Source organism: Thrips palmi, unplaced genomic scaffold (genome assembly GCF_012932325.1).
Source record: "Thrips palmi isolate BJ-2018 unplaced genomic scaffold, TpBJ-2018v1 HiC_scaffold_16, whole genome shotgun sequence".
Taxonomy (NCBI): Eukaryota; Metazoa; Arthropoda; class Insecta; order Thysanoptera; family Thripidae; genus Thrips; species Thrips palmi.
The window spans coordinates 8,921,970-8,942,305 of NW_023144625.1; the positions used below are offsets into that span (position 1 = coordinate 8,921,970).

Sequence of the window (20,336 nt, forward strand, 5' to 3'; positions counted from 1 at the left end):
TGGACTAATTTGACGGTGCGTGGTCGGCCGTGGAGGTGAGTTGCGAATGCACTCTCCCCCCCCCCCCCCCTGCCCCACCCCTCTCCAAGCCCCCGCCACCCCAAGAGTCATCTCACTTAAGCGCTGTATGGCTCACGTCTCTAGGGGAGTAAATGCCGCCTCCAGGGCAGAGGATGAGAGGGACATGAAAGGTGAGGGTGGGCAGTTTAGCACACAACGAAGAAAGGTAAAGTCTTGGACGGGGCCTTGTTCGTTTTGTTGTCCTATTTTTTTTTTTTCGTTTTTACCCTGAGTCCTTTTTAAATGAACGCTGCTTGTTTTTTTTTTACGGCTTTGCGAGCTTTGCACGTCACGCACGGACCAAAAAAAAAACTCCTCTTGTCTTGTTTTTCAAGGTTCATTATGTAGGGCAACCGCAGAAAGACGGACAGGTAAATCTTTTTTCACCGCGCGCTGGGGTACGGGACACAGTGGGCCAGAAGACCGGTGGAGGCGGACAAAACTCTAGACGCGTTTTGAGCTCCAGAGTCGCTAAATGGGCCTCGAACCGAACGTGTGACCCTGCCAATGGATTGCTCTCCGAACGAGGAATCTATTGGTGGGGTAACACGTTCGGTTAGAGCCCCATGTAGCGACTCCGGAGCTCAAAACGCGTCTAGGAGTTTTGTCCGCCTCCACCGGTCTTCTGGCCCACTGTGCGGGAGGCCCCCCATGCCCAGAGAGAAGGGGCATGAGTGTAACTGAGTTGTCTACGCAGCCGAGACCACTTGGCAGGAGCGCGGTGCTGCCGAGAGCAAACGGCATATGAACAAGCGTGTCGCACTCCTGTAACAGCATCACGACAACCCTCGCGTGGCAAAGGCAGGAGGGAAACCGAAGCGGTTAGTTTCCCCCTGTTTTAAACCGACGGAAAAAGCAACTGCTTCTTGGTGGGACAAATCAAAATGGATCCGCCACTAGAAGCACGCCTCCACAGCGAAACCGGAGTCCTATGGAGTTCCCTGTAGCTAGCGATACGCCATTTTCCGTACATTTTCCGTGCCGAACTACGGGTTTCTGTGGGACTGTGGGGCCGCCACCGGCGGCCAACACTCTTGACGTGTTTTGAGTTCCACAGTCAACAGGACTCAAAGCGAAGGTGTGACCCCACCAACGGATTCTTCGTTCACAGAGCAATCAATTGGTGGGGTCACACGAACGGTTCGAGTCGCATTTAGCGACTCCGGAGCTCAAAACGCGTCCGGGGTTTTGACCGCCTCCACGGATCGTCCTGGCCCACCGTGCGGAGTCACGCCCACCTGGAAGTTGAAGGGGGGGTCGTCCGAGTCGTCCTGCTGCCTGGGCGTCTTCTGGCCGCGCAGCTCCAGCTCCGCCACGGGGTTGAAAGGCCGCCTGCCCCCAGGGGGGCCCACGGCGGGGGCGCCCGCCCGCACGCGGCCGCCTCTGCAAGAGTCAGGGTTTCAGCGGGGACACCGTTCCGAGAGGGGGGGGAGAGAGAGAAAGGTACAGAGAGAGAGAGAGAGAGAGAGAGAGAGAACGAGAGTGTGCGGCACGGTGCCACCGGATCAACTTCGGTATAGCTTTCAGTCACTAAACAAATGGTGAAACAACACTAAAAGAAACCTCGGCCACACGGACAAAATAAAAGTCCACGAAACATTGCTTCCCACTTCGAAGAAAAACAAATCTTTTGAGAAATCTTTTGACAATGTTTTGGAAGATTTTTAAGTGAACCGCTTGTTACTACGGTGAAAAAGGTTCCTGGTTTTCTCCCAGGAACCCCCTCGGAATCACCTATGTCTTTACCATAGGCTTCCTGGGAAAATTAGGTACCGTTATTACCGTGTGATTTATTTTTTTTCGACTGAAATGATCCCGCGGTCTGAATTTCGGTCGTCATTTTAACCAACATAGTTAGTTGGAGCAGACACTTTGTTGGGGCGCGTCAAGTTTTGCATGGGCATATCCGCCGTCAGAGAGCGGTTCCGAGCCAAACCGTCCCCTGCGCGCGCACGCACGACGGTGCCACTGCTCTGTAGGGCAGTCGTGCCGAGAAGTGTGCCACTACAGCTGCAGGGCACCTGCAGCGACGCAGGGCTGCCGTAAAGCAGTGTAAGGGCCAGCCCAAGGGCCTAGCCCGCGGGGCCAGCCCTGCCCTAACGTTGCCCTCACCCTTTATTCACGTTGTTGTTGTCGTGTGCGTAGCTCTGGTTGTTCGGCCGCGACGTGTAGGGCGGCGCCTGGCGCGAGATGAAAAATACATCAATCAAAAGCGGGGGACGACAAACATGCCGGTGAAATTATGATGATGTCGTCTCTGCGGTCTTGCCGCAGTACACTGTGTGCTCCGTCAAGTCGGGCAAGGAGGTGTGGAGTTGCAACGCAGTGAGGTGGGAGTATTCTGAATGTCATGGACTCACACGTCAAAATGACTTCTCACACTCTCAGACTCGGTATTGATTTTTAGGACATGGTATTGACATTTAGTCAGTAGCACCTCTAGTAATTTGTGCAACAATAATACGTACTTTTCGCATTTGTAATTGACATATTAACATTGACATATTTAACATATTGTTATCACTTATTGACAAAAAAATTCCTAAATTATTCTATGCAGTAAATTGTACGTATCTTAGAAGAAATCTATAAACCTTGTTCTTGTAGGCTACGTGGTTACTGACGATGAAGTCAGTAAGAGGCTGAGAGTGCAACAACAGCACAAGATGCAATAGTCCTCTGCACACGCGGTTGACAACGCACTTCTTAATGTGCACACTTTCAATAAAACCTGAAATGATTCTTGCCTTGAATTCTGGAGCGGCTGGTCCGTTCCGCGCGTTGCTGTACGAAGAGCGCCTGTCGTCATCTCTCACTGCATCCCTGAGCGACACCAGCGACGTCTGCACCTCTTGATCTGAAACGAGCAGGGCACGAGCTCTCAGGTTCCTAGATCACCTCATGACTTCACCTGCAAATCACACTGTACTGTGTGTACTTTTAAAAAGCTACGGAAAATTCTGTTGACAACTTGTGATAATTCTCCTTACGTTAGCCCTCTTGCCAATTATCCTCTGTAGGACCTTTTCACAGGACCCCACAGTATTCTTCGTAAGACCTTACAGTGTTCTGCGCAGGACTATACATTCTTCCGGAAAACTGTAAGGCCCGAACGGAGAATATTGACCAGAGGGCTACGGAGAATATTTGGCAGAGCAGTTCACATGATTTTCCGTAGCTTTTTGCCACGGTGCATGGCCATAAGATTCGCACACGCGAGGAAGGAACCTACCCCTCTTGCCGTAAGGACCAATGATGACTGGCGTCGAGTTTTTGTTGGTGCCCTTGGGCTTGAAGGGCGCGTCCCAGGGCTCGTCTTCCTGAAGAGACCTGTAAAAATAAATGTATGGGTCACCGTTTTCCGACATTCACGCTGAGACAGTCGCGAATCGAGATGATGCCGGCTTGATACACTGGTAGAACTCAAGCGTACTTTTACGCCTTTCTTCAAGCGTAGTAGAACTACGCTCGGCTTCAAGCGTAGTTCTCCATTTCGCCCCTCTCCCGCCTATCTAAATGCATGGGAGGATTTCTTCTCTACGCTTGACATCAAGCGTAAGGTCTTCAAGCGTAGTTGTATGCTTGAATGAAGCATACAACTACGCTCCAGTTTTAACAGTGTAAAAGTCTGTGATCATGCATCCGCATCAGGGACCACTTGTTCAGCCTTAACAAACAGGCTGAGCGTATAGTTCTTTTTTTTTTAATTTTTATTTTTTAATGTTGTTAAGAAAGTCTTGTGTGACTCGGTGACGCTCGCGAGCGGGGCTTGTCTCCTCGCCGCGGCCTCGTCCATCGATTAGGCCTTCCTCCCCCCACCCCGACTTACGCGCGCCGGTCCGCGGAGAGAGGATCCACTTTGCTAAACACCCCCAGCAGTAAGGGGTCCTGCAGGCGGAAGGGCAGCTTAAACACGTTAGGCTTATGGTCGGCCGCCGCCTCCAGGAAGTCCTTGGGAGCCCTGGAGTCCAGACTGGAGGCGTCCACCTGCTCCCGGTTGCTTTGCAAGTTCCACACCACGCTCTGGTTGTACATGTGGGCCTGCGCAGAGGAAGCGGCGGGCTCAAGTCTCGCCGGCAAGCACACTGTTCACTGTTGCATAACCCGTCCATAGACGCACCGTGCAAAAGGCGGGAGGTAACTTAGTGTACAAAGCAGTCTACAATTTTTTTTTTAAAATTCCGCATGAGATTTGGATGAATTTGAAACTAATTTCTATAAATTTCGACATGAATTTCACTGGTTCTGGAACGAATCTATTTGAATTTCGACTCAACAAATTTTTGAGATGAAATAGACATTATTCTCAATTGACGAAGATGTCATCTTATGACAACAATTTTTCACAGTGAAGCTGCTAGTTTGTCGTGGAAGTCCATTGTTAGCAACAGACAACAAACTGTCTCAGCGTCACACTAAGACTGAGAGACACATGCCATCTAGACTAAGCACAATTTCGTTGACTGCGTTCACCTGCTGTGCGAAGTAAACGAAGTCCTGGTAGCGCTTGGCTCTGTACAGGAGGAGGACTTGGTACATGGACTTTGCCTTCCACTTGTGGCAGTAGTGTCGGATGAAGTGGGCGGTCTCCACGTCCAGCTTGCCTGCGGACACTGTCTATTAGACGCAGCTCTGAGAAGGGAAGAGTCCTGATCATTGCCACACGTTAGGTGACGTGAAGTACACTTGACCATCCGAATGCGGGTGAGCAGGGTTATTTTATCACCAAAATATTTGGAATCCAAATTTGAACGATACAGGGTGTTTTTACTTCAAAGCATCACCCAATTTCGGCTCAGGAAACGCCCATCATCGATGGGTGATATTATATCCCCCCCCCCAAATTCGAATAATAAAGAATACCTCACCAAAGAACTTTATTCCTGGTTATGACTCTTTCAGTATCAGTGAGTTCTCGAAAACAAATACTTGCTAAACAGGCACAATGCTGAAAAAAACGTTTTCACTTAACGTTCAAACAGGGGAAAAACACAGTTTGTTTCGTTGGTTCTGGGTTGTTTTGGGTGAAGGTAGAGCGGACACAAAATGCCAAAAATGCGTTGGTGCGAGAAGGACAAACAAAATCAAAGTGGAACTCACCACCCGCACTGACGAGTGGTCCGTACTCCTTGCGCACCTTGTAGCCGCGGAAGTCTGGAACCAGTACACTAATCAAAACACTGCGATTGGGCATGCCAATTACTATAAAAAAAATATTGGGCAAAGAAAACACAATTTCTTATAAAAATAAAAATGAACTAAAGTGAAATTTTGTTTCCAATAACTTCCTATTAAAAATGATGGCACAAGACTACTATAAAGAAATACTATGTCAAAATATTACGAAAATTCAGTGTTTTCGGAACGATGAAAATGCTGACGAATCGTCTGAATTGGAGACATCGATCTGTCGCTCTTAAATGATGATGGTAATTATAATAGCAGTTTCTACGTAAGGCAGCGGGGCAGGGCATAGTGGGCTAGAAGACCGGTGTCAGCGGCCAAAACTCTAGACGCATTTTGAGCTCCAGATTCGCTTTACACGACTAAAACCGAGCGTTGACCCCTGCTTGTTCAGTTCGAGTCCCATTTAGCGAATCTGGGGTTCAAAACGCGTCCGCGATTTTGACCGCCTCCACCGGCCTTCTGGCCCACTGTGCAGACTGTGCAGGGGTCGCCGGGCCGTCTGCATTCCTTGAGTTAGGGCGCATTCGACCGCTGCACCACTGTTTTTCTTGCGCTGAGTTATGCCCCTGCGGTGAGATAGCGCGCACTCAGGGGCCGATTGCACGCGATCCTCTGCCCAGTGTGGGAGGAGCGCGAGGGAGGGGGGATGGGAGTGAGCGAATACGGGGGCAGGGTTGAGGGAAGCGGGGTGGGGTTAGAGGCAAGGGGGATGGGGGTAAGGGGCAAGGAAGATGGGGGTTAGGGGCAAGGGGGATGGGGGTAAGGGGCGAGGGGGATGGGGGTTAGGGGCAAACGGGAGGGGGGTTGGGGCCAACGGAAAAGGGGGTTAGGGGCAAGGGGGATGTGGGCACTGTCGTAGGTACTTCACGGTGGGAAAGGAACGAGTTGCACGAGAGTAACGGGCACATGGTGTCTGAGGGCACCAGGACGTGCTGCAGACTGATTCCAGAGAGTCGCTTTCGTCGCTCTCTGTCTCTGTTGCACTCATGGGGCGTACGGGAAAGGAGCGGGAGAGACCGAGAGACGAAAAGAGCTCTGGGAATCAGTCTAGAGCTGGCAGGACGAAATGGGAGAGGGATCGGGACCACAAGGACTGGCCCGTGTTGACTCGCAGGCTCAACACGTAGCACTGTGGCAGCCCCGAGGAGTGGAAGAGAGAGGTGATCGGAAATCCGTGGCGCGCAGCTCAGTTCGTAAGTACTTTGGCAAGTAAGGGTGGGTGAGGCATTCGTTACAGAATTTAGACTTTTCATCCTCTAATGACATCCGTTGAACTGCATCGGTGATTGCCTCACCCCTCGTGTGTCATTTTCTGTTTTTCTGTTTTGCCAGTTGTCTCTGCATGCAACGGCGCTAATCCTACCACAAGTCACCTCTACCGTAACCGGGACTGACTCACTTCGCTGGATGACGGTGGCCGCCTCGTTCTGCTCGCTGGTGGCCTTGCCGGGTGCCTGCTTGCCCTTCGGTGGCGCCTTGCCCGCGGCCTTGCCACCCTTGCGGCTGGTCACTGCAACACAGGGGCCGGGGTGCGACTCAGGGGCCTGGCCTCGCCTTGGCCTTGCCGCGGTCTGGCATGGCGGCAGCGTTCGCTGGCTGGGACTCGAGTGCAACCAAGTTGTGGTCATTCCATTACCCCCTCCCAACCGTCTGCGGGTTCCCTTTGAACTCGTCGACCTGGTGGCCAATCTAGTTAGAGTGTGCGTGCGCGGCGGCACCGGGCGGCACACAGGTTGAGTTTTGCGGAAAATCACGGATAAAACTGAAGCGTTATGTTACATTGGTAGAACTGAAGCATACTTCCACGAATTTTTTGTTCAAGCGTGATGGTTGCTACGCTTGAATTCAAGCATAGCCCCTCGTCTTTCTTGCGTTTGAAAGTCCCTGAACTTTGCTTCTCATTGAGCTGCTTTGTGTGTTGGATATTGCATGGGGTAAAAGCCACCATTTCGTTTTTCTCACAAAAGCGGAAACAAGACCAATTTAGGTGTCGAGAAATTGAAAGAGATGACAGGTATTCAGTTACAATGCTATGTTATATAAATATACAAACAAGAACAAACAGTTCAATGCTCCACACATTATGTTTATATTCGTTCACTGAGCGAAAGTCACCGAAATTGGTTTTTTGTTTACCACATTATGATAAAAACACAAAATGCAGCCGTACTGTTGAGTAAAGACACCTTTATAGCATATCATATTTTGATACTTTTATTCATACGCCGAATCAATCGTACAGTCCTAGAAACGAATATCAACATCACAAGTTGGACGCATATCACTGTAGTTTAGTTCGTATATTTATAACTAAACTAAGTAAAAGAATAATACCCAGAAGCTACACAAATACGAATCGCACAAAAACATCACTCTAGGGTACGTGGTTACAATATTAGCAAGGTAGACACACATCACAGACAGCTTTCTGCAAGCAAAAGTAAAGACATGCTGGCAAACTTGAGTAAATAAAAATTACAAGGATAGTATGGTGGTAAAACATTCCTCTTGCAAATGGCAGAAGCTGCAAAACTGGGCGGCTCGTTTGCCTACATTTTTCTAATGTGTCACCACTCTTATTTCTTGACCTCGACAGTAACATTCACACAGACACATCTCACGCGCAATGCACTGCCGGCAACGTGCGTCCCGCGCACGAACGATCTCCATACATTTCGTCAGTTTGCGGTGGTGTGACATCGCTACGGACGAGGATTAAGACAAAACTATGGGGCCCACTACCGTTCACGCAAAACAATCTCTCTTTAGCCACGGTAGGGGTAAGTTGGGTTGGAAAAGTATACACCCGCATGGAGCGGACATCTTGACGTTAGGTTGTGTATTATCTCTCGACCAGTTATTTAAACCAAACATGAAATTCCGAGTGAGAAATCCCTGTCAAATGGACGACGAGATGCCTGCACTGCAAGAAAAACCCACAACAAAAGTACACAAATTCCTGGCAAATTTTTTATCAGGACTTTATTGTACTCTTCAAGTACAACAATTGTTGTACAAGGTACAATGGAATCGGCATGATGAGTGCTGTGCAGTCCAGGCCCCTTTGCAGTTTGTACTATTCTCGTTGTTCTTTCTACAATCCCTCTTGTACTTTTATTTTACAGTTTTTGTTCTACTTTTGTTGTACTTTTCACACTTTTTATTGCAGTGTGCTCCTGGCCACAGAAGATTCCACTTCCTGTGCTTTTCTCCACCAGCGTACCCCTACTTTTGCGTCGGGCACGCCGCACGGGCGCCGTGGCGCCTTTTGGTGCTTGTTTCTTTCTGCCATAGGGGCCTCGTCCGGCGGCAGAGCCGTGGCAGAGCCGCCCCGGAGCCTCGCCACTCCAGCCAGAGGACAAAGCGGTTTCGCTAACCGTAATACTGAGAACACATAAAGAGACGTCTAGGGGGCGACCCGCAACCGTGAGAGCGTCACTCCTTTTTCAAGCAGAGCTCCACAGCGCTCTCTGCTGCACTCAAAATAAGGCTGCACCGACACGTAATGGTGGAGACTTTCTCTCCCTACGGTAGAAGAAGGACATTCGATAAAATATCCATAAGGCACAACGAATTTTCAGAGGTGAGGTAAAAAAGGTCAGCTGCACCACAATCATATAGAGAATTTTCGCCAAAATAGAGAGAGAATCTTCACCATGATACAGCGAATCTGCACCATGATAGAGAATATTCACCATAGAGAATGTTTACCAGAGTCTAGAGAATATTCGCCATAGAGTATGTTTGCCAGAGTGTAGAGACTAATCGCCATAAAGAATGTTAACCATGTTAACTAATACAGAGAATCTTCACCATTAAAAGAAGAATTTTTACCATATGACTTTGAGAGTGTGCCGCGCACGGTTGCAGGTACCCCGTCCCACTAAAGAAGAAAGAACGAAACAGAAACAACACCGACGTGAGCAACTAAAACGGGGCGCCCCGGACGGACGCGCGGTGCGGCAGGGCGTCGCGTCGCCAGCCAGACTCAGCCAGCCTTAGCCAGCCTTAGCCAGCCTTAGCCAGCCTCAGCCAGCCTCAGCCAGCCTTAGCCAGCCTTAGCCAGCCTCAGCCAGCCTCAGCCAGCCTCAGCCAGCCTTAGCCAGCCTTAGCCAGCCTCAGCCAGCCTCAGCCAGCCTTAGCCAGCCTTAGCCAGCCTCAGCCAGCCTTAGCCAGCCTCAGCCAGCCTCAGCCAGCCTCAGCCAGCCTCAGCCAGCCTCAGCCAGCCTCAGCCAGCCTCAGCCAGCCTTAGCCAGCATTGGCCAGCCTAGGCCAGCCTTAGCCCAGGTCAAACGAGTCACCGCGGTTACCGGAGTCCTGGCTCTGCATGCGCTTCAGCTTGGTCTGCATGTTGCGCTTGGCGAGGAAGGCCCGCATCATGCACTGCACCTTGATGATCTTCTTCACCTGCTGCTCGTACAGCCTGCAACAGGGGGGTGAACGTCAGGGAAGAGTGTGCGTGCATGGGATGCGTCAGGCTGAAGCACGCGGTAAAAACTGTTTCAGGCTACAGAAGACTGAAATCAAGGGGTCTGCCGCAGACTAAAATTATGTATACAATTGAGTGTGAGTGTAGTGAGTTTCCGTTCAATCCCGCCCTGTTGCCTAGGCGTTTGTCTCACAATGTGCCCATTTTCAGGCGTTTTTCAGCTAAAATCTAAGTGAGTGGGAGTGAGAGAGCGAGTGTAGGCTGGCCGCCGCGTGCAATGAGTGCAAGACGCGGCAGACCCCCTGACTGTGAAGTGCATTATCCTCAACGGATTTCAGCCCTTTTCCCCAGAGTGGCCCTTCCGCACAAAATGCGGCGGCGATCAAAAGGGAGGGCCAGGCCATCCACCACGGTCAAGCAGCTGGAATGACAAGGGCAAGGCCTTGGCGGGCCTTGGCGGACCTCCTCGGCCAGGCCGACCGGGCCCAATGGCATGGCCCAAGGGCTGGCCGGAGGAGGGCCGGGCACAAAGGGAACTTCAATCGTCGCAGGACGTCACGCGAATTTCTCGAGCCACTCTGCAGGCCGAGCCGGGGGTCTCCGCCGCCACCCATCCCGCCGCCTCTCCTCCGGCTACCCAGGGCCGCGATCCTTCTGCCTTCACCTCCCATCTCTGTCGCTCTTCCCGTATTGAGGATCCTCTCCTCTCTTCTCAACTCCTCCCTCTTTGACTCCCCATGTCCGTCATCGGATGGAAAGACTGTGCAAAAATATGGCCAAGTCTCGTCATTTTGCGACGCGACATATTTATCTGACCAAAGTTTGGCGAGTCTTTCAGGACTGACCAAAACTTGGCAAGACTTTTGTCTCGCCTCTGGCCTGGCGGGAAGTCTGACCTATGGCACTGCAGTGACCATCAAGTTCTAGAGTCCCACTCATTACATGAACAAAGTGAACTTTGATCTAACCCTGCAGCACCGGGCAGGAAAAAAAAATTTCAATACACTGAAGGAGTTTGTCTTGCGTTTCCTCTCAGTCAACTCTCCCCCCCCCCCCGTTTTTCCTCCCCGCCCCTCGCCCAACCTCGACCGCTGCCTCCTGATCCCTTAACCTCGCGCAAGCCTCGTGATATTCGGGATCCCACCCTGGAGGCTGATTCCGAGAGTCGTTTTCGTCGCTCTGTCTCTCTCGCACTCATGGGGCGTCCCTTGTCGACGCGACAGAGACAGAGCGACGAAAACGACTCTGGGAATCAGTCCACCGCCGGAGGACTAGTAATCCCCTTCCTCGGGCCGCAATGAGTTTGGCTGGCGGAGTGCTCCGCGCGGACAGTAATCTACCCCCTCCCCTCCCCCTTCCTTTCTCCCTCCCCTCCCCCTTTACCCCCCCCTCTCCCCCCTCGTCTCCGTGGCGTGACGCAGAGTGTGTTCAGCAGTGCCAATAGCGGGTCGCATGAGGACGGTATTCGAGTGAATGGCGCCCACTGCATTCTTGCCCAGCAGACTGATTCCGAGAGTCGTTCTCGCCGCTCTGTCCCTCTCGCACGCAAGAGGCGTCCCGTCTAGGTGCGCGAGAGAGACAGAGCGACGAGAAAGACCCTCGGAATCAGCCTGCTGAAAGCACGCATCGCATTTTTGCGCCCTTCCTTTGTGCCTCTCCTTCTCCATCTTCGACTTGTCCTCTGCTTCTTGCCCTTTCACGCCCGGACCGCCCCTCCTCCCCTCATCCTTGCTTCGCGGAGTTGCCCCCACGTGCCTCACAAACAAACAACTGGAAACAAGCCGCACCAAGCTCTTACGTCTGTCCGTGGGTCTGTCTGCCGTTCTCTCTCTCTCTCTCCCCTTCTCTTTCTCTCTCTTTCTCTCTCTCTCTCTCTCTCTCTCTCTCTCTCTCTCTCTCTCTCTCTCTCCCCGTGTTTGCCTGCCTGCCTCCCTGTCTGTGCGCGTCGCCTAGGTCGGCCTCTGGAGGGACTTGCCGAGTCCCATATCTGGGATTGTTTCGGCCGCACTCGCTCCAGCACTTCTCCAGCGCCGAGCCCCGGCGTGTTCCAGGCGTGCTCCAGGCGTTGCGGCACTGCGGTGTGTGACGCGATGGAGGCCGCCCTGGCAGAGCGAACCGTCAAGGTGACCACAGACAGACACACACGCGCGGGCGCGCACTCTCTCTCTCTCTCCCACTCCGACTTTCTCACTTTCTCACTCTCCCTCTTTCACTCTCTTACTCTCCCTCTTTCACTCTCTTTCCCACTCACTCTCTCTTTCTCTCTCACACAAAATTATCACTTTCGATCCCTCTCATACTCGCACCCCCCTTCCCCGTCTCTCTAGCACAATAATCACCATACTACCCCCTAGGCCTCGAGGGGTGAATCACTAGTGTACTCATGTGTACAAATTTGCCCGTACTCAGTGTACTCACAAGTTCAAAAAGGGCGAAAATCACTAGTTTTGCGATCGATTTGGCGTTGAGTGCCGTTTAAAACGCTAAATAAAGCCTTATAATGTTTCCAAATGTGAAATTTATGAGTAAAACAAGGTGTACTCACCCGTTCTCATGTACTCATGTGTACACTAAGACGCTGAGTTATTCACCCCTCGCTAGGCCTATCTTCACCACAACATCAAACGCGACAGGTTGCACTTGCCTGGAGAGGTACTCCTCGTGGTAGTACTTGAGGAACACCTTGGTCTTGCCCAGCACCCAGCCCTCCATCTTGAGGCGGATCAGCAGCAGGCGGCAGTTGTCCTTGGTGATGTCCACGTTCTCGTCAAAGTCGAACGCCAGGAACTTGTACCTGGACAGCGACAGCAGCGGAGGGGAAAGGTTTAATCCAGGGTTTATATGTTTATATAGAACTTGACATCGAATTTTTCCTGACTTTTCTCCCATTTCCCTGACACAAAAAAGCAGATTTCCTTGACATCTTAGTGGAATAAAACATATATTTAGCGTTTTAATAATAAAGCAGGATAATCGGAAAAACGTGCTGAATCTATGTCTCACGGTCATTTTAATCATGCATTTATTTTTCCCTGACATTTTGCCGCAGTTTGTAAAATTCCCTGACATTTTCCTGATTTCACCGTCACTTATTTTTCCCCGACTTATGGAAACAAAGTATTGTAGTCCCGCGAGAGTGTATTGTTTACATAGTTGTCGTACCGTAAGCCGGGGTAATATGAGACGGAGTTTGGTTTGCGTAAGATTCAATCTGAGCTCGCTATTCGGCCACAAAGAGAGCCACTGCTCTAAAAAATTAATTACTCTTTGTTGGTAACATCTTTCACCGTGAAGTTTGACAGGGATAAGTCATCAAATGCCACGAGCATTGTTATTCTAACGATAAAAATCATGCGTCTCATATTACCCCGGCCTACGGTACCCTCTATGTCAAAAAAGAAAAACCCTTCGCAAAATTTACTGCAGTGTACTTGCCTCCGGAGGAACTCCTCGAAGGGCACTCTCGTGGAGTAGCCCTTCTGGCGCGCGCGGGCCGTGTCCAAGACGGCCAGGGCGCGGAGCTGGTGGCGCACCAAGTCAGGCTGGAACGCCCTGGGCTGGTTCGTCATGTCCGTGCGGACGCACCTGCGCAACATGAGACAGCATACACGGTAAAAACGGTACCTGGTTTTCCCAGGAACCCCCTGGAAATCGCCTATGTCTTTACCATAGGCTTCCTGGGAAAATCAGGTACCGTTTCTGCCGTGTAGTCACCAAATGAGACTCGAACCGAACGTGTGACCCCACCAACAGATTCCTCGTAAGGAGAGTAATCCATTGATAGGGTCACACGTTCGAGTCGAGTCGCATTTACATGTTAAAAACGGTTCCTGGTTTTCCTAGGAACTTCCTGGAAATCGCCTATACCTTCACCATTGGCTTCCTGAAAAAGCAGGTACAGCTTTTACCGTGTAGCGACTCTGCAGATCAGAACGCGTCTAGAATTTCGGCCGCCCCCACCGGTCTTCTGCCCCACTGCTGGTTCACACTAAATGCTGATGGGCTTGGTGACGTAAATGTGTAGGTGCATGTACAAAATTTTCAATCTTCTCAAAGAGTACAGAATTATCGACCGCAATCTATGTAGTAAAATGTACATGGCTTAGCACAAATATGGCGAAAATAATTTGAAAATGAATGAACATAGTGAGCATACAGAGAGCTGGCCGTACCTGACGAAGTGCGTGCCCCCGCAGCCCGGGCCGAAGGCCAGTGCCCGCAGCACCTCCAAGCAGGCCCCGCGGAAGGTGGCGGCGGCGGTGCGCATGCGGCGCGTCTGCGAGTACTGGCCGCGGGACTCGGTGTTGTAGTGCTGGAAAAAAAAGTCAAACACTCTCAGTCTCGTATTGCCTTTTCATCTCTGGCTAAAAAGCTTTATGTGCAAACGTAATATGTACTAATTTCACCGAGGGGCAAACAACTTGAATTTAGGTGTACATTTTCTTTGAAATAACGTGAAATAATGTTGAAATAACGATGAAATAACGGTGAAGTAACGCGAAATAACGTGAAATAACGCGAAATAACGTGGAAATAACCTTGAAATAAAGTTGGAGTAACAATGAAATAACGGTGTACAAATTTTCACGAAGTTGTTTGCCCCTCGATTTTCTCTTTAGCCATGCACTGTTTTGTTCATTGTACTTTTCAATTTCTACGTTATCTATTGACACTTTTATATGTAAAATGATCAAAATTGTGCATAGTTAGAGAGGAAATTGCACATTTTACGTTTGCTCGAAAAGCGTTATAAGCCAGAGAGAAAAAAACTCCACATAGGTCTGACAGTGAAGTTAATCACTGGCGAATGACTATGGTAGTTCTTGGAGGAGTTGAATTTCCCAATGGCCTCACGCTATCGGAACCTTTGCGAAAAATATGTTCGCATTACGAACTTTTAGGTTTGAAGTTTGGCTTGAATTATTGGCTTGATTGCAATAACGATTGAGTAATTCGTAATCTTGCGAACAATGTGTTTGCAAGGGCTCCTAAATACAAACAGGAGGGCAAAGGCAAAGACGCGACGTGATTTCTACCTTGCTCTCTGGAAACTGTCGGACAAAGTATTTCGAGGTTATTGCCGTGAAATTCCGATGAATTAGCTTCATGTACCGGGCGACTTCCTGAGAAGGGTCGCAACCTCCCTGTCCCCCCCCTTTTTTCCCCTATCCCCACACATACTGCCCTCCTCTCCCTCTCTCTCTCCCGCTCTCTCTCTCTCTCTCTCTCTCTCTCTCCCTTCTCTCCCCTCTCTAACACACACACACACACACACACACACACAGTGTTCCCAGGAGGCGCCGCCCCAACTAATGCCATCCCCATACCCTCGGTGAGCGGGCGGAAAGTGAAAACCGATATTTTCATATTGGTGGACAGAGTGTTAGCCCGCGAGGGGGAACAGCGAAGAGGGGGAGGGGGGCGCTAAATTGTCACGACTGAGCTACGCGCCGAACAAATGCCTGTACAGTACACTCGAAACACTAAACTCCACTTTAGCTCGTGCCCTGGCCAATAATCCGGCAGCGCGCGCGCGCACACACACACACACACACACACACACACAGACACACAGACACACACACACACACACACACACACACACCAGGTGGGACGTGGGCTCCTAGACTCGGAGCCGCGGTCAGAGTGCCGCCAATTTCAACCCACGTTATTCAAACAATCTAGTCAGACGGGTGTGTCGCGATTAAACTAAGTTGCGATCATATTCAAACAACCATGATTCTCATGCTTCCCGGACAAGCCGACATATCCGAACATGCTTTATGCCCAAAAGCATTTGACTGATGTTACTTTATTCGCAACAGACGAGAGGCGAAACATGGGTAAGTCGGGGAAGAAAAGTATTTAGGGTAAAGAAAAGTACTCTGGGCATCTCGACATCCGATTTGACAGGGATTTCACACTCAGGTTTTCATGTAAAGTTAAAATAGCTGTTGGAGGGACAGCTCGAAGTCAAGACAAACTTATCCCTATTATCAGCAATATACGGTGTTTGAGATTCTGCCCTTGGGCCAGAGCGCGCGGGGCGTATGCATGGGGGATTGTGGAGAAGGGGGTATGGGTGAAAGGTCGTGTGGAGGACAGGTCTGAACAAACATGCGGCACGAGAGAGAGAGAGAGAGAGAGAGAGAGAGAGAGAGAGAGAGAGAGAGAGAGAGAGAGAGAGAGAGAGAGAGAGAGAGAGAGAGGAGTAGGGGTCCGGCGCCGCCGCCTGCGAAGTAGGCAACATCATTGCCAACATCAGCCAATCCCCGAGGGCACTGTGTCTGCACTGTGTGTGCAGCCGACGACCCGACCGCCCCGCCACGTCCACACAAGCGCTCGGTATACGGCCGTGTGGAGCAGCCCGAGCAAAACTTCTTGACAAGATCCGTGTTGAGTCTAGTAGTCCTGGGCCACCTCTCTCTCTCTCCCTCTCTCTCCCTCTCTCTCTCTGTCTCCGGACCCCTTCTGCAGCCCAAGCCCTTGTAAAGCAACTGGCAACTATCCCACGGCCTCTCCACAAAGGCACAACACGGCGCGGCACTGCCACGCCACTGCCACGTCACTGCCCTCCCGGCAAACGGCAATCGGGGCCGTTGTACGGCTTTGGCCTCCTACTATCCGATACAGGAGGCTGGAATGGCAGTGGAATGAATTGAGGCACCTGAAACTAACCGTGCGCCAGAGTGTTCCGGCGTGTGCCCCAAAGCGACCCGAATCGCCGCCGCCCACCTCCACTGCGCAGCAGGCTGATTCCCGAGAATCGTTTCCGTCGCTCTGTCCCTCTCGCGCACGTACGGGACGCCCCGTGAGTGCGAGAGAGACAGAGCGACAACGACGACTCTCGGAAGCAGTCTGCTGGCTGACGCCGAATAGCACTCGGTCGCTGTGCTTCTCCCGCAGTCCTCCCGAACGGCCCCGTGAGTGCGAGAGGGACAGAGACAGAACGACGAAAGCGCCGTTTGCAAGCAACCAGTTACTCACTTTCACATGTTTGTTTAAATTTTGAACGAGACGTCACCGGTTTTCGGGGCGGATGAACTTTCCGCGCAGATTTGCGCGCGATTCAGGATGACTATGTATAGCTTTTCGTACGACAATCACACGCAAAGATCGATCTTTCTTACAGAACAGTAACGTCCCTTCGACATAACTGTCCGTGAAATTTTGAGTATAGCGGCTGCACAGGACGCTTTATTTTGATGGGTGTTGTGCTTGTTCGCCGTTCACTTAGATCGCACACGCGCTGTGGAACAGCACCATCAGGCTCCATTAAATTATTCCATTCATTCATTCATTCATTCATTCATTCATTCATTCATTCATTCATTCATTCATTCATTCATTGCAGTGGCGCGAAAAGTTGAGCGTATTTATCGTCGTTGGTGCACGGCGAATGTCAAATCTGCTTTTCCCAGGAGGTTGCGTCTATTAGTAAGACGGCTCTAGGAACTTGCGGTAAAATTTTTCAAGCGTCCAATTTGCTCCGCAAAAATGGATTCTCATCGACAACAAGACAATATTAAACAACATCAATACATGTCACGGACTTGGATGCAAAAGAGGGAAGTGTTTAACCTTCCTCAAAATTGCTAAATTTCCGTATCCGTTCAAAATACAACGATTTTTGGCGTTTCTGAAAGGCAAATACTTCCTCGATTCAATGTAAGCGCAACCTGCCGCCGTGACGAGAGGCCCTTGCAAACACATTGTTCGCAAGATGTTTAACTTCTCAACTTTTCGCAAAGATTCTGATAGCGTGACGCGTCGACGCGGGATGCGCCACTGCGAATGGCTTCCCGCGACCGCGCAAGCCAGGACCGCCGAGCCTTCCCGTCGTGATTCCCCCGTTCCTCTCACTGTCCTGTAAACTGTACGGCGGTACGGCGCGTACACAGCGGCCCACTGCAGGCCGTGGAAAGGAAACAGTTGGTGGGGGAAGCCGCCGCACACTGCAGCGCACGATTGTATGGCGCGCCTCGCGGCTCCCCCTCTCAGCGCCTCCATAGCTCAGTGGTTAGAGCACTAGTCTCGTAAACTAGGGGTCGAGAGTTCGATTCTCTCTGGGGGCACGAGACTTTTTTCGCGCTCAGGTCACCGCCGCGGCTACGCATGCATGTCACCACATGGAATCCGAGTGTCAGGGTCATTTGCAGGTTGATTCAAGCGGTGAAGTGAGCGTGTCTGTTCACGAAACGTCCGAGTGTCTGGGTCATTTGCAGGTTGATTCAAGCGGTGAAATGAGCGTGTCTGTCCACGAAACGCGCTCGGTACAAGACACGCAGTAAAAAATCACGCCACTCTTTACGCCCACCAGCCCACGCATTTTAAAATTTCAAGAAAAAATTTTTCCACAGATTTTACATAAGTGTCCTCCCTCTTGTATTACTTGACCCTTTCACCCATCTTCACGCGTTCAATGACAACGATGAACGCCTATTTCAAGGTTCATCAAACTTCAAACTTGTCAAATGCTCACATAATTTATTGAACATCACAGATTTTGGCAGTCCAACACGCGACTTCTCCAGCCGAAACTTGAAAAACGAAAATTTTTAATTCACTGGACTGTCAAAAGCGATCTCCAAACGAAACTGACCCGTTGTAGTCACGCCTACGTGCACTTGCCGCGTTCTAACGCGTCGCGCCGCCTCGCGGCCGGAGTACCCCGCGCTGACAGAGACTGCGGGCCGCGGCGCTGCGCTCCGCGCGGAGTATCGCCGTCGCGCTGGCTGCGCGGGGTATCGCCGGCCGCGGAGCCGCGCGGGAGTTTCAAACGCGGCCGCGCATGTGGCGCGAGGCCGCTATGGTGCCGCGCCGGTCGAGGTGTCGCCACACCGCCTACTCACTGCACAGTGGGCCAGAAAACCGGAGGAAGCGGCTGAAATTCTAGACGCGTTTTGGGCTCCAGAGCCGCCAAATGGGACTCAAACCGAACGACTGACCCCACCAATGGATTGCTCTCCGAACGAGGAACCCGCTGATGGGGTCACACGTTTGATTCGAGTCCCATTTGACGAATCTGCAGCTCAAAACGCCGTCCGGGCTTTTACCGCCTCCACCGAGGGGTCGGCAACTTCCCTTAGCCGTGTACGAGGGAGTATACGTATATTACCAGTAATATAGGTAATGTGTAATATAAAGTAATACAAAGTAATATATAGTAATATAGGGGTATTATAGAGGCGAAATTGTGGTAATATGCAAGTAATATATGGTAATGTACAGGTAATATACGGGTAATATAGCCACCGCGTACGAAGTAATATATGAGTTGCCGACCCCTCGGCCTCCACCGGTCTTCTGGCCCACTGTGCAGTAAGTAGGCGGTGTGGCGAGTGGCTGGTCGGAGTCTCGCCCCACCATCTACTCGCTGGTTACTCACCCTGCACTTGCCCGTCTCCGCAATGAGCGCCGCGCCCCAGCGCGTCTTCTTGGGGCCCTCCTTGGCGGGCCTGCTGACGCCGGCGGGCGGCGACGGCGCCGTCAGGTTGCCGGACTTGGACAGCTGCCCGGTGAACATGTGCTTGATGTTGACGTCGTTGGACTGGCGCAGCGTCTCGATCATTTCGGGCGGCAGGAAGTCCCTGTTCTTGGCCGACATGGCGCGCACGTCGTACGTCACCTTGCCCGTGTAGTGCGCCACCACGAAGTTCGAGTCGCCCGCCATGATGCGCGGCCCGCGCGGCTCGTTGCGGAGCGACTCTGCAATGTTTAGGCAGGTAACTAATGACGCATACTTTAAAAAAATTTGAAAAATGACTACACAATTTTAACGACATGGGAGTCGAGGGGTGAATCACTCAGCGTTCTGGTGTACACACGAGTACCTGAGTACGGGTGAGTACACCTTGCTTTGCTCACAAATTTCATAATTTTGATCGTTTAAAGGCTTACTTAGTGTTTTTAACGGCACTCGACGTTAAATCGCTCAAAAAATAGAGAATTTCGCCTTTTCAAAACTTGTGAGTTAACTGAGTACGTGCAAATTTGTACACATGAGTACACTACTGATTCACCCCCCGCATGGGAGTATTGACCAAAACAGCCCCGGCTATACTCCGCGCGGCCCCAACGCTGCACCTCCTGGGGGGTGATCTCGCACCTTTAAGTGTTAATTACTGACGCAAAAAGTATTTAAACCGTCGGGAACAATCAATAAATGCACAAAAGAAGGAAAGGCAAAAATTGCCAGTAAATTGTTAGGGAAATAGGAATAGTCTTCTCACAGAAGTAGCGCTTTTATGCTGTACTGGTCAAAAACAATTCAATTTCTAAATTTTGACACTTTTGTTAGGTACTCGTTTTGACATCGAAACAAATGTGCCTTGGTTTGATTGGGTTTGAAAAGCATACGAACACCATCGAGGGGATAAACACTTCAAGAAATCGTGTACAGACTTCGGTATTACGATGTATTACGGGGTCATTAAACGTGTACTACAGCACTGAAATGCCAAAATTTGGTACATTTGAACCAAAAATGGCATTACGTTCACGTGTATAACGCGTAATATACGGTTTTCATGAACAGGGTATTACGCGAGTGTTTACACACTAAATGTTTAGGTAGAATTTTGTACGTGCAACTTGCACGATTTTGTGCATGCATACGTGGAATTTGCATGATATCATGCGTAAAAATGCATAAATTTAT

At 50.8% G+C, this 20,336-nt stretch overlaps 1 protein-coding gene and 1 non-coding gene across 2 annotated transcripts in view; one reads left to right on the top strand and one right to left on the bottom strand.

Moving 5' to 3' along the window:
- LOC117642969 (neither inactivation nor afterpotential protein C) overlaps positions 1-20,336 on the bottom strand; it is a 35,048-nt gene that overhangs the window by 1,819 nt on the left and 12,893 nt on the right. Inside the window, exons 16-28 of the mRNA XM_034381606.1 lie at positions 19,065-19,384; positions 13,849-13,988; positions 13,112-13,261; positions 12,321-12,470; positions 9,558-9,670; positions 6,647-6,757; positions 5,161-5,214; positions 4,534-4,664; positions 3,890-4,101; positions 3,293-3,390; positions 2,808-2,917; positions 2,173-2,240; positions 1,299-1,443 (exon numbers count right to left, since the gene is read on the bottom strand). Coding sequence (XP_034237497.1) covers positions 1,299-1,443; positions 2,173-2,240; positions 2,808-2,917; positions 3,293-3,390; positions 3,890-4,101; positions 4,534-4,664; positions 5,161-5,214; positions 6,647-6,757; positions 9,558-9,670; positions 12,321-12,470; positions 13,112-13,261; positions 13,849-13,988; positions 19,065-19,384 — 1,802 coding nt within the window. The remainder of the gene's footprint in view (positions 1-1,298; positions 1,444-2,172; positions 2,241-2,807; positions 2,918-3,292; positions 3,391-3,889; positions 4,102-4,533; positions 4,665-5,160; positions 5,215-6,646; positions 6,758-9,557; positions 9,671-12,320; positions 12,471-13,111; positions 13,262-13,848; positions 13,989-19,064; positions 19,385-20,336) is intronic.
- On the top strand, positions 17,679-17,751 carry Trnat-cgu. The gene has a single exon. It is a non-coding gene; the product is annotated as a tRNA-Thr (tRNA).